We start from the raw sequence: 13,085 nt of genomic DNA on the forward strand, positions 1-13,085 counted from the left end.
TGAGGTTAAAAATTTCACTATTAGGAATGACTAAATCTAGAAATCCCAAATCAGGTAGACTTTCCAACCGCTTAGGCATATCACAGCAAAAGATCATTACAAACATTTATCTCTGTTAATTCCAGAAGAAATAAATTACATAAACCTCAAATACACAACATGGCACAACACAGCTATATTCAAAGTTGATAAGCCAACTGTTCATGAGAAGAAATTGTTAGGGTTTTACATTCTATATTTACTTCTATTTTAAAAGTTGAAGTATGAATCACTAAAATACATTCAATGAAAAAGAATTTTCCACTTAAGTTGGGGCAAAGATATAAAATAGGACCAAACTCTTTAAGTTATAGTTGCGATTATCTTAAGATTCCTTTGCATTGGTCACCCACAAATGATATCACGTGGATAAACTCAGCTAAGCTAAATATATGCTAGCATGCACACATACACATGGACATACAAACACTATGCATCTAAGCTCCTGGTATCTGCCTGTGTTTGGAAGCAGTCCTTGATAATAAAAAATTTAGCTTATTTATAATCAGGTCCTGGGATACAAATATTTTGAACATTATAGCTAAAATTACTAGCAGATTCCACAGAATGAACTTAGTGTGTAACAAGGGGAAAACTGCCCTTTGTAAACTACTTTCCGATCCTTCCACTGCTCAGGTACATTCTAATCTTTACTTTGTGCTTTGAATAAAGGTTAGATGAGTCTTAAGGAGAAAATAAATACTAGACTCCTTCCTATAACTCTTGCGAACTGACCTTCAGGCACAGAGGCTTCAGGGGTCAAAGGCCACTGGCTTTCAGGGGAACAATATCCACCCTTTCATTAATGACACCGATGCCAGTATGTTTCTCAGCCAGGCTTAAAGTCAGCACTCAATCTTATCCTCCTCCACCTAGGGGGAACAGCAACACCAGAAATCAGTTTACAATCATTTCCCATGTGATTGCTTAGTTCAGCCTAAGCAGCAGCACATGTGTGTATGAACACAGACCTCTGGTGTTGCTGTCTGTTATGTCTTTAATAAAGGACATGCTGTCCGATCTCCCCCAACTCATCACAACATCCTGAATTCTTCAATTTTTTGTATATCAATACTGATATCAAGAAATGTTTACGATAACAAGAGTCAGGCACGCTTAATGTTGTATAACATTCTTGGTTCAGAAAAACAAAATATTCAAGAAAAAAAAAATCACTGATAAATTATCTTTACAACCTGAGGGTTTAAATATATCTAACATCAGGATTCAGCATTTAAGAATTCAGGATTGAACAAAATATTGGGAAGAGGGGGACCATGCTCTGAACACTACTTTGCGAAAATTTGATTTTAGTAATAATTATGTTAGGATTGCTAGATGCATCCAAGGAGAACATTTTGATTTTTAAGGAAAATATTTTACTGTATTTTGAGTAATTTATTTTATGTAAGGACAGCAAATCAAATCATCCAGAAAGCTTCCACTATAACCTCCCCTCCCTTTCAACAAAAATATAGTGCCCCCAGAAGGGTCTAATCCATATGAGCCTTCCTGGGAGTAATAATTACTACACCCCGGAACGCTCTCGGGAAGAATAGCAAGCAGGCTGAGAAACATACTGTCACCATTACAACCATCTCACTTTACAATCAGTTTCATAAATTTAACAGAAAAAAAGTAGGCTAATTTAACTCACATACAAAGACTAAGGCTGTCCTTCAGCTTTTTAAGAAACTCTTGAAACTCCAGGTCTCCTGAGAGCTGGCAGTTTCAAAGCTGAAGGTAAACTTGTATCTAGCTACCATGCCATCTACCTCTGATACTCTGAAGCAAACTGTCTAACTTGACCTACTACAGAAATAATTATGAATGCCTCTCACAAAAGCACAGTGAATACACTCATCACCTCTGCTTGGGCTTTAAATCTATTATGGACAAACCACCATTCTGTAGCTTTGACTCCTGTCTCTCACATTCAAACAAGACCTTGGGAGAACTTCCCAAATAAATTCTGGGAGAACTTCCTATACAGTTAACATCACTACCAGTAAGTGAAACTATAGTAAGCTGCACATTATAAATCAATGACAACTTTCATTGTGAAAGATCATTTTACCTTCATTTCACAATTTTCTGCTAGCCCACAAATGGAGTAAGACAAAAACAGAACAATGAATATACAAAACCACCCCAACTTACTAGAGAAGTCAAAGAGTGAAACAAGCAAACCTGTTGTGATCAGGACCCACTTGGGTGTACTTATATTCTCCCTGAATCTTTTCTTTTTGGAAAAACTGATTCAGACGAGCCTTAGCATTTTCCAAAGTCCAATTTCCATGAAGTCCAGCATTTAAATCCACTTCTTCTGATTCTAGAGTCTGTTGAATCAATGATATTAAAATTAGCTACACTAATTTTAGTTAAACTGTGTGTATTTAAGATATAAAAATTTATACCAGTACCTACTTTGTACCATTCTTTATAATGCAAAAGCTATTTTAAATAATATCTAGTCCTCATTGAAATTAAGTCAGAATGTTTTTCTGCATTTGATGATCCTAATGGATAAACAATCTATTAGCAAATTTATTTAAGCTTTCCTAAGAAAGCTTTAAGAAATTTTTGTGCCAGTTTTAGTGTTTAAATATATCAAATAGGAAAAATGCTGTCTCACATCAAAACATTTTTACTGCAACTACTTATGCAGTTAGTTCTCCTGAAGTAACTGTATTTCCTATAAAGCAGATGAGATCTTTTATTATTACCACCAGGAAAAATACTGCTTTATTTCATAGGCGATTCTGGTGACTAGATTTAGTAGGTAGAGTGTCATGTGAATAAGTACTCTCAGTCACTAAAAAGACTCACCAAATTACTAAAACCTTCATCTTAAACCTTCATTTGAACTAAGTCCTAAATCACACTGCCAGAGATATAACACAGGATAGCCTTACCGCTTGTACTTCCTGTTCTTCCTTTCTTGAGTAATAATCCTTCAAGTTGGCTCCTCGATCCCAGACGGGCCCAGAAACACCATAGCCAGAAGCTCCAATTCCAGAATTATTTTCTATTAAAGAAAGAAAATGATTGTTCTCTTGATGAATCAAAATGTCAGAAAATCCTAAATATTTGAAAGATAACTACTAATTTAGATTTTAGAACTCCATAATTAGAAATCCAAGGTTGAAGTGATTTGGAAAGGAGTTGAAATTGCCATTATTTAGTTAAAAAGAGTTTATATAGTTGCAGTATAGGTTTAAATTGCAAATTCCAAGATTGGTGTGAAGGCAGAAGCTACCTCACTCTTAACGATAAATGATTAACAATCCAGCACACATTACCAATGCAGTTTTATTTTTTAAGTTGTTATATGTGCAAGAACTGACTAAATGAATAAAACAGTTTCTTTGCTAAATATGACTGACACTGGGAAAAAAGCTAACTGCTAGTGTTGATGATGGAAATAAGTTGAAAAGATTTAAGAAAGTGACAAATCTTGTAACTAAAAATAATACTGACTAATTATTAACTCTAAGTTTATTACATGCTTTTTAAAAACCTACTCACAACACTCTAATGAAGTGGAAACTACTATTATTTTAATTTCATAGACACTGAATCTAAGACTTAAGTAATGTGACCAATATCCGAGTTAATCTACTCTTAAATCAGTGAACAGATCAATGAAAGTTTTGGTAATATATAGAATTCAGCAATGGCTTGGATCCATAATGTAAACCAACAATTTTATAATATATTTAAGTGACAATTAATAAGGCCCTTTAATGAAATATTTTAGCCTGTGCAAAATCTTCTAGATACCAAAATTAGCAAAAGTTAATGACAGTGAGGAGTTAAACTCTATCACTGCTTACAAGAGAAATTAAATGATTAGTGCTATTTGTCAATTTATGAAGGCCTGAGATTGTTTCCCAAAGTAAGCGTTTACTGCGATTATTTCTTTCTATGCAGGTGAGAGATGATGATCATGAAAGACTGAATATACATTATTCTTAGTCACATGTACACATTCAACTCCCTTACCTGCTTGAAGAGCCAGATGCGGAGGAAGAGGTCCGCCCATGGTTGTTGGTAAACCACTACCAGCAGTATTTGCTGTGCTCTCAGATGAATCAGTAAGTGTGGGTGGAGGGGGCGCTACCTACAAGAGAAAAAGTCAAGGCAGTGTCAGTAAATTATGCTTTCACAGGGACTGGTAAATTCTTTTGCACTTAAAAGAAGACCATGTGTCATACTTCCTCACCATAATATTGACATCTTTGTTTTCAGTAATTATACAACTATTAAGTTCTCATTTCAGTCAGAAAATAAGAGCAGTAAAAATTTTCCATCTGGAGATTATATATATATATAATATGTACAGAAACTTAATTTTCCTACAATAAGGAATTAATTTATGCTGTAATTTTTTTTTATTTTCTCCATTTACAATCTTTATAAACATATTCAACATTCAAGAAGTATCAGGAACGTTCTACATTACAGACATTATTCTGGATACTCAGGATAAAACAATGAAGAAATCATGTCTGTTCTATACTTACCATGCTATAACCTGAAAGCTAGATTCTAATTCTGTATTCTTATGCAATTAGACAATAATAATGCCAGAGAACAATTAAGCAGAGAAGAAAGGCAGGCACTATGAGAGATCATCACTAAAATAAAGCAAACAGGGAAAACTCCACTTACTCATAGGGTGACATTTATAATAAGTAAGGAGCCAAGAGAGTATCTGACATAAGAAATTTGTAGAGAGAAGGAATGTCAAGTTTTAAGACAAATACAAAATATTTTATGTATATCTATTTCTTTAAATACTAATCTACATGATAAGCACATTTTAAGGCAATAATATATTGATGGACATTTATATTAAAGCTATTCTTAAATTATATAACTTTTCTATAATCCCTTTCTACTTTGGTTTATGACTTTCAGGAAAAATTCATGAATGTGAAATTCCTGGGTTAAAAGGCACCGACATTTCAGAAAGTACCGTATTCCGCTACACAAAGTTGCTGATATCTGTACTCATGCCAACACTAAACGAGAATCTATTTCCCCACATCTTTTCCAATTCTGGGAATTACAGCAACAGTTATACTACTATGCATTTTATAACATAATTTTAATTTATACTTCCTTTGTCCATTAGTCTATGTGGACAGTCATTGTTCTAATTGATATTTAATACTTTAGTGCTAGTCACACTTTGTCATATAAGTTGCAAATAATTTGTTTCTGTAGTCAAAACTAGTTTCTGGGGCCTCCCTGATCTTGATTTTAATTTTGCTCTTTTCCTCTTAGACTTGTCTGGCTGTTTCTGATCATTTTTATGGGTCCCACCGGAATGTGCCTTAAACTTGTAGCAGGCTTTCAGGCCTCAGTGGTCCTGCTTTGGGTCAACCCTCTTTGGCTGGACATTTATCCAGGAAAGGATGGATAACTCTGGGTGCTTGATTTGGAAACTATATTCTTCCCCTTTCTGTACTGCACACTAATTGATTAAAGTTCCATTCCATTGAAGGTCTTATGCACTAGAGTATGATTTTTTTTGATGCAGTTGATGACAATCTATTTAGAACAGGAGGGTCTGGGGGTCCTGGGGTGGCCCCTCCTTGTCTTGTAACAAACTGACTTATAAAAAATCGACCGACAGCTTCTAATATTGCAACCTCTCATCCAGAAACATGGTAAGACACCACATTTCATTAAGACAATTACTACTGAGACAATTCTCTATGGATATTGCATTTTCCAAGTCCTGTCTAAATATCTTTGTAAAGACGTCTGAAGAGCAACTAACCTGAGAAGATACAGATAGCTTCCTACAGGGTAGGGGGCAGATTTGTTTCCGAATGAGGAAAATAAAGAGAGGGACAGATTTAACAGTAGCCCCTTTTCAAGACTGAGCGTTTTCTAAGCTCAAAGTGCCTCAGCTGTGATACAAAGCTAGTGGGTCCTCAAGTATTAGCAAAAGATCATGATTTAGTCTAAGCGAAAATGAAGGACTGATGCATTCATTACAAAAAATATATATATACAAGTACAAACGACACAAGAAAAGTTTCATCAAAGTTCCCCTTTCAGTGGCACACTGTGTTTCCCCAGGAAAGTTTTCCCACGAGGCAGAGACGTTTTGTTATACTCAAAAGGACAGGCTTATTATAAAAAGGGAAGGGAAGTAAAAGGACGCTTGCACAGACACAGTGGACAGAAAGCGCTGCCCTTGAAAGGGACGGGTTTTCTAAAAGAGACGCCTGGACAGTCACAGGCAGCCAGTCTTGGGAAGATAGGGGCCTCTGATGCTTTGCAAAGGGAGGTTGGCCACAAGGAGCACCTACATAGTCACAGGCAGGCAGGAGGGCTACTGACTCTTGCCAGTATATAAAGTGCATTGATAAGAGTCTTCTCTTTGGGGTGAGCTCATCCCTTTGTGGGATTGTTAACTGCTGTTAAATTATTTCTAGGGTTGGTGCCTAAGGATTTTTTCTATATTTGGTTTGATTAGGTCAATTTTTAAAAGGACCTGTGATTTTTTTCTTACAATGGCCCTCAATCTCCATATCCCTACCTGGTCTGCACCTTGGTTTGCCCCTCAGGATACCTTACTTTTCTACAGTTTGTTTAATGACTATGTTAATCATTTCTACCCCTACCTCCTGGTTCTGTTCTCACGGTGCCAGTTTCTGTTTTGTGATGCCTCCTTTCCAAATTTTCTACTCTTACCCTCCACCCTCCATCCAGGGGGAAGATGAAAAACAAAATTAAGGAACAGTCTCAGAGACAGTAAAACAATTGGCTAGCAGTGCATGCCATGGGATTACCTTTCCGTAAGTGGTACTTATGGAGGACAAGAGCAGAAAAGTTGGAAAGGTTCCACAAGACCAGACCAGACACCTAGATCACACAATGCTGGGAGCTGGAGGTGAGGGTAGAAGTGATCAACATAGTCATTAAACCAGCTATACGTCTTAAAAATCGTTAGGCACCAAGGTGCAGACCCAATGACAGTGTCTACTTGCAGTTAGTGTCACGGCACAGACCTGAGGAGAGGATATGGAGATTGAGAGCCACTGTAGAATCTCCAGTCCCTTTCAAATTCTACAGTTATTCAAAATCAACAGCAAACAAACTACTCCACAAAGGAGTAAGCCCCTCCTGAGACACAGGGCAAGCTAGGAATTAGGCAGTTTTAAGGACAGTCCAGGAGGGGACCGCTGAAGAATTTAGGGAGGCTTCAGAGATTAGGACCACCAAGGGAATGTAACCAATTCCACTAGGTAAAACAAACATCCCAGGACCAAGGACAACATTGTTAACGCTGGTCCTGGTTTCCTTCAGGTGGTAAAGGGAGGCAGAGACTGGAGAAATGGAGAGTGGTTTAATTTATGGACAACTTAAAAGGGCAGCTGTTTAACTTCAATGCAGGGATGCTCATCCAGAGGACTGGGCCATAAAGATAAAGATGTAACAAATGGGAAAGAGAAAGCTGTTAGATAAGGAATGTGAAGATACCCTACTCAGTAGCAAATTAAGTGACTCAGCCGAGAACTAACCAATCACAAAGAGACTGGTGGAGCTTTAGAATAATGAGGGAAAGAAGGTATATATTCCCTGAGACACAACTCCACTTTGGCTTCCTGGCCTGGGAGTCCCACTTTATTTCTGCTCTTTTTTCTCCTCAATAAACTTTTTCTTTCTATAAACAAACCTGCCTCTTCTCGCTTGCTTGCCTGAGAGTCTGCGAAGTTCCTGCTGCGGCTTCGTGAGACACCAGCCCGTGGGGTTCTAGTGGCTGGGGCTCAACATTGCCCCAGCAGCCTGGGCTCCATTCCTGGCTGGGAGACTAGGCCTGACAATTCCGGTATCACTCCCAAAGAGACGATTCTATCAGTGCAATCTCTGCACTGGCACAGGGCAGCAGTCCTTCTGTCTGCCTGTGACCTGTGGCCATGCCTGTGTTTCTCACTGACCTTTTGCAAAGCAGAAGAGGCTGCTCTCCTCCCCAGGCTGCCCACCTGTGACTATGCTGGTGTCTCTTTCAACAACCCTGTCTCTTTCAGGGGCAGCTCTTTCTGCCCTTTGTGTCTATGCAAGTATCCTTTATTCTTCTCTCACTTTTGTAATAAACCTGCCCTCTTGGATACAACTAATGCCTCTGTCACATGGAGAAACTCGCCTGGGAAACTCACTGGTGCCGCTAAAAGGGGAGCTCTGGTGAAACTTTTCCCAGAGGTAATCCAAGGACCTCACTCTGAACCCAGCGTCTCTAAAATGAATTCACTGAGAAGCACTACTAGTGGAAATGCACAATACAATTCCTTTGGAGAGAGAAAATGGTAATAACCTGCAAACTCACATTAAGCATATATCCTTTGAGGCAGAATCCTATTTTCAAAATCTCTACTACAGACTATTATAACAAAAGTACCTACTTAAAAGGTAGGCTAGTCACTTCCATCTGTAATTGTTAAAAAAAAAAAAAGATAGAAAAAATTAGACAAAAGTCAATTAATAGAGGCTCATCAACAACACTTTGGAAGTGAAAAAATTAAGTTCAAAAGTCTTGAGTCAGATATCTGCTGGCATACTTGGAGACCTGCAAGGTCAGAGCAGCTGGAAGAGGAAGTGAGGGAGAAAGCAGAAAATGCATACAGCATTCAATGGGAAAGATCTGAGTAGGTTAAAATGCTAATAATAGACAAATGGGTATCCAATAAGAAAAGACAAAAGTGTATCCCTTCTGGTGTAGTCCAGTAAGCTGCTACTAGAGGAAACTACAGATTAACAATAAAAGGTCTAAGGGGAAAAAGTACAAAATTTCCACAACTACATACAGGTACTAAAAAGTAAACCAAGTTGAAAAATTCAAGAAGGAACCTGAAATGAGGAAGCAAGGAATAAGGAGGGTTAATTAAGACTTTTAGACTGAAGGAAAATCACCTGAGGCAGTTAAAACTGCAGTAGAAAGCTTGGGCCTTCTGGTCTGAAGAATCAATGTAAGTGAAGAGAGATCCTCGAAAGGAAAGGAGCAACCACAAATACTGTGTATGAACTCAAGTCAAAATTCTTGAATTACATGTAGACAAGATGGACTCTCAGGACCAGAAAACTGAAGTGAGATCTCAGCAGTTACTTAAAAGATAAGGTTTATAATTTGAGTCAAATGGTAAATAGTGTAATCTCCATACAAAGGGAGGTTCCTGGTTCCCTGCCCCACCCAAGGAGGGTTGAGCTGAGCTGAGAGGGGAAGGGAGAAAGGAATGGGGCGAGGGCTGGTAAGAGAAAAGGTGTGGAAGAGAAATGTGGAACATTTCCTTCTCAGCCTTGGGCTTACACCAAGGACTTGGGGAACATGGAAGTGGACACTTGGAAGAGACGTGGGTGAGAGATCTGTGGGGAGAGCGAAAATGGCAGCCTTTATCTTCATTTGCACTTTGGTTTTGCTCTTCTCCTCACAGACTTGCCTGGCACCTTTTGCCTCTTTCCTATGGTTCTCTGTCAGAATTGACTTAAAGACTTGTGGTGAGGTTTCGGACCCTGCTTTGGGCCGGTTGTTTGGCTGGGCATTTGCCCATAAGGGGATGTGTAACTTTGGGTGTTTCACTGAGAAACTATTACCCTTTCTCTTCTCTCTCTATGCTATGCACACTAGTTCTTTTAAAATTCTATGGATGATCTTACATATTAAGTATGTTTTGTCTTTATGTGGCAGCTAGAACTCAGAGCATGCAAGTTTGGCGGGAGGGTCTTAGAGTACCTCTCAGTTTAACTGCTTGAAAACCAAATAACAACAATACTTTCTGGAGGAATGACATTATTATAAAAGCTCTGCAACATACATAATGTCTAAGATATAATGCTACTGACAAAGAAGAGATGGTGATCCAATCTCAAGAGAAAATAAAAACAGAACCCAACCCCAGATGACACAGGTGTTACAATTAGTTTTTAAAGCGGCTATTATAATTAATTTCAATGACATAAAAGAAATTCACAAATTATGAACATATGCTTATAAGAAATAAAATGATTAGAAGTATGAATTGCAAAAAGTACAATCTAAAAAACAGTAAGTTGGAAAAGAGGCAAAAAAAGAGTCTGAGGAATTTTTGTGATAATATGTAAGGTTTAGCATGCATGTTAACCTATGAATTCTAAAGGAGAAGAAAAATGAAAATAGCCAAATCTCCCAAATTTGGTGAAAGACATAAATTTATGAATTCAGAAATGAAATCTCAGCAAACTCTAACCAGGATAAGTACAAAAAGCTGTTATTTAGTTACACCAAAGTCAAACTGCTGATAACCAGAGATAAAGAAAAAAAGTAACTGAAGAAAACGACACAGTGTGTGTGTGCATAAGGTAAATTTACAGTTGACTTCTCATTAGTTAACAATGTAAGATGACAATGAAACATTTAAACTGATGGTAGAAAACTGGCACCCCAGAATTCTTTATTCAGTGAATATATTTTTCAAGAATGAAGGTAAAATAAAAATATTTTCACTTTCACTTTCGAAAGACAGTTACTGAATTTGCTGTCAGTGGACACACTACAAAGCAATTGTGGAAGTGAATAAAAGACAGAAAAGGTCTTAAAATGTGCAATAAGTATCAATGTTTTAAAAAAACTGAAACTTTATTTGTAAGATTCTTTTTATACCCAGAAAGAATTGTTAAGATCATGTCCAATTCCTTCACTGTACAGGTGGGCAAACCAATGTAATCAAAAATCAAATAATTACCTAATGGTATAATATACTAGAAAGTAAGTTCCCTGGCTTCTGGGTCAGAGCAGTTTATGAATATAAAACATGTATTTTTACACTTATAAAAGTCACAATACAAAAAATTTTGTGTTAATGAATAGTTATAATTGGTATGGATACAATTCCTAAAGGTTTTATTAAATCTTTAAATGTACCCAAGGAATTTATTTAAGCAATAACATGAATCTTTTACAATACTAGCAATCCTTTTTTGAGTTTTATGAAATTTTCATGTTTTTAATGAAATAAGAAAGTTTCCTAAAAGCAGTAGTAGAAAGAAGTCTTGGTGGCATTCTTGTGTAATAAAAATAAGGCTATCAAAAACAATGATTCCACTGTACAAAAACCTATTTTCTCTCTACTATATAGAAGGAAGAATCAATAGATGCAAATCTTGTTTCTTTAAATATTACTGATTTTTATATTCCTTTTGAATGTTATTCTTGGAATTAGAGAGAACACATTAGATTCTGAAAAATCAGTTCACAAACAAATGAAATATAGAAAACCTTAGAGCATACAGATTAATGGTCTCATAAAAGTCAGGTACATGATTAGAATGAAATCCAGCTCCTCAGGAACTTACTCCAGTGCTCTGAGAAAATCAGATGCCAAGATTCATTAAGGAACACATTAATAAATTTTAAAATCAAATTGAAAAATGTTCACCTTGGATCTCCACATTGACTTAGCATAACCTTGCTTTTTTTTTCTTTACAGATTTATTTATTTATGCATACAAGAACTGGGGTGTAGAGTAGAGGTGAGTACTATTATGATCTTTTTACAGAGTAATCCCCAAAAGGATTCACCCAAGAGTGGGGAGCAGAACAGACAGATCTACTGAAATACACAGTTGAGGGGAGCAGCAGGCAAGTAAGGAGAGGTCTGCAGCACCATGAGGATTGCTCCCTGGCAGGCCGAGGATCTAACTTGTGCTGCAGTGGTTGGTAATAGCTTGACAGCTGTGTCTTTAGCCCCTGCACCACTAAGGAGGCCCATTAGCATAACCTTATACATGGCAAGTGCTTGATTTTAAGTACCTACCCCAACAGCCGGGACTTCTTCACTCTTTACTTCATTTATTCGAACCAAATAGTTAACAAAATCTCTGGCAGCATTGCTCTGTGCATCTTTTTTATTAGTGGAATTGCCCATACCAGTGTAATTATATCCTTCTACTCGAACCTTTAAGAGTCAGGGGAAAAAAAATTACAAGATTAACCTGGGTGATTCTGGGATTTAAAAAATTCATAAATCAATACTCCATTAAGGGATAACAATTAGCTATTAGAGATATACTCTTTAAATACAATGAAAATAACATGTAAAAGAATTCATGGGCTGTCTACAGTTTGAATTGTGTTCTCCAGTGTGATAAGCTAATCCAAAAATATTGTGGCTGAAATACTCTCTTCTGTTACAACAAAATGTTCTACATTAAAATCCAATTTTAATATCCAAGAACACACTCTCCATTTTTAGTAAGCACTTTGATTGAAGCAATTAAGAATTGTTCTACATTCAACAGGAGTTAGAAAACTGTAGAACCAACTATACCTAATCTGTACTTAGGGTACTATGGAAGCTGAGGAAAATACATGTTCTAATTAAAATAATACCTATTAGTCTGCTTTAGTATTTATTTTATTAAAGTAACAATACATCATAGAAAAATGATGCATTGTTATACATAGAAATTTCAGATGCTGACTGCTGAGAATCAACACGCATATATACCCCACAAATTGTTTTACGTAATTTCAGGTAATGCTCATTTGAAAATGATTTATAGTAGAATAGCAGGCAGGTTAACCATAAAAATTCACCAACCTGCAACATACTAACATTTCCAAACAGAAGACATTATTTCTTTTAACATCAAAACAAGCCTTATAAACACAGATATGTAAACTGTATTCTTTAGTACCTCACAGATGAATTTCTGCCTGTTTTTGTTCCCCACTGCCCTAATTTCATAGGTTGGGGTCATCTTCCTTTTGCCACACCAGGCATACAGAAAATTTTTAACGTCACCCATGATTCAAGTATTTTCTTCAGACCTGAGAAAACAAAATTTATAGACAGCATTACTTACAATAATCACTGGAAATAACCAGTAACTAGAATTTACTGAAATGAAGATATTTTAGTGACATAATTGGAAAGTCTATGATTTGTTACAAGAAAAAGCAGGATATAAAAGTGAACAATTTGACTACATAAAAATTTACATATACATACACATATATACACACACACACACACACACACATATGCATAACT

General features: G+C 36.6%; 1 protein-coding gene across 1 annotated transcript in view; it reads right to left on the reverse strand.

Annotated features, from left to right (window-relative positions):
- Positions 1–12,840, reverse strand: part of DHX9 (DExH-box helicase 9) — a gene marked incomplete at both ends in the record, with an annotated part of 36,587 nt that extends 23,747 nt beyond the window's left edge. The window contains 5 exons of the mRNA XM_084251002.1: positions 2,230–2,378; positions 2,955–3,067; positions 4,045–4,162; positions 11,847–11,987; positions 12,730–12,840. Coding sequence (XP_084107128.1) covers positions 2,230–2,378; positions 2,955–3,067; positions 4,045–4,162; positions 11,847–11,987; positions 12,730–12,840 — 632 coding nt within the window. The remainder of the gene's footprint in view (positions 1–2,229; positions 2,379–2,954; positions 3,068–4,044; positions 4,163–11,846; positions 11,988–12,729) is intronic.
- Between the last annotated feature and the right edge of the window lie 245 nt (positions 12,841–13,085).

The sequence above is a fragment of the Talpa europaea genome (assembly GCF_964194135.1).
Source record: "Talpa europaea genome assembly, chromosome: 12".
Taxonomy (NCBI): Eukaryota; Metazoa; Chordata; class Mammalia; order Eulipotyphla; family Talpidae; genus Talpa; species Talpa europaea.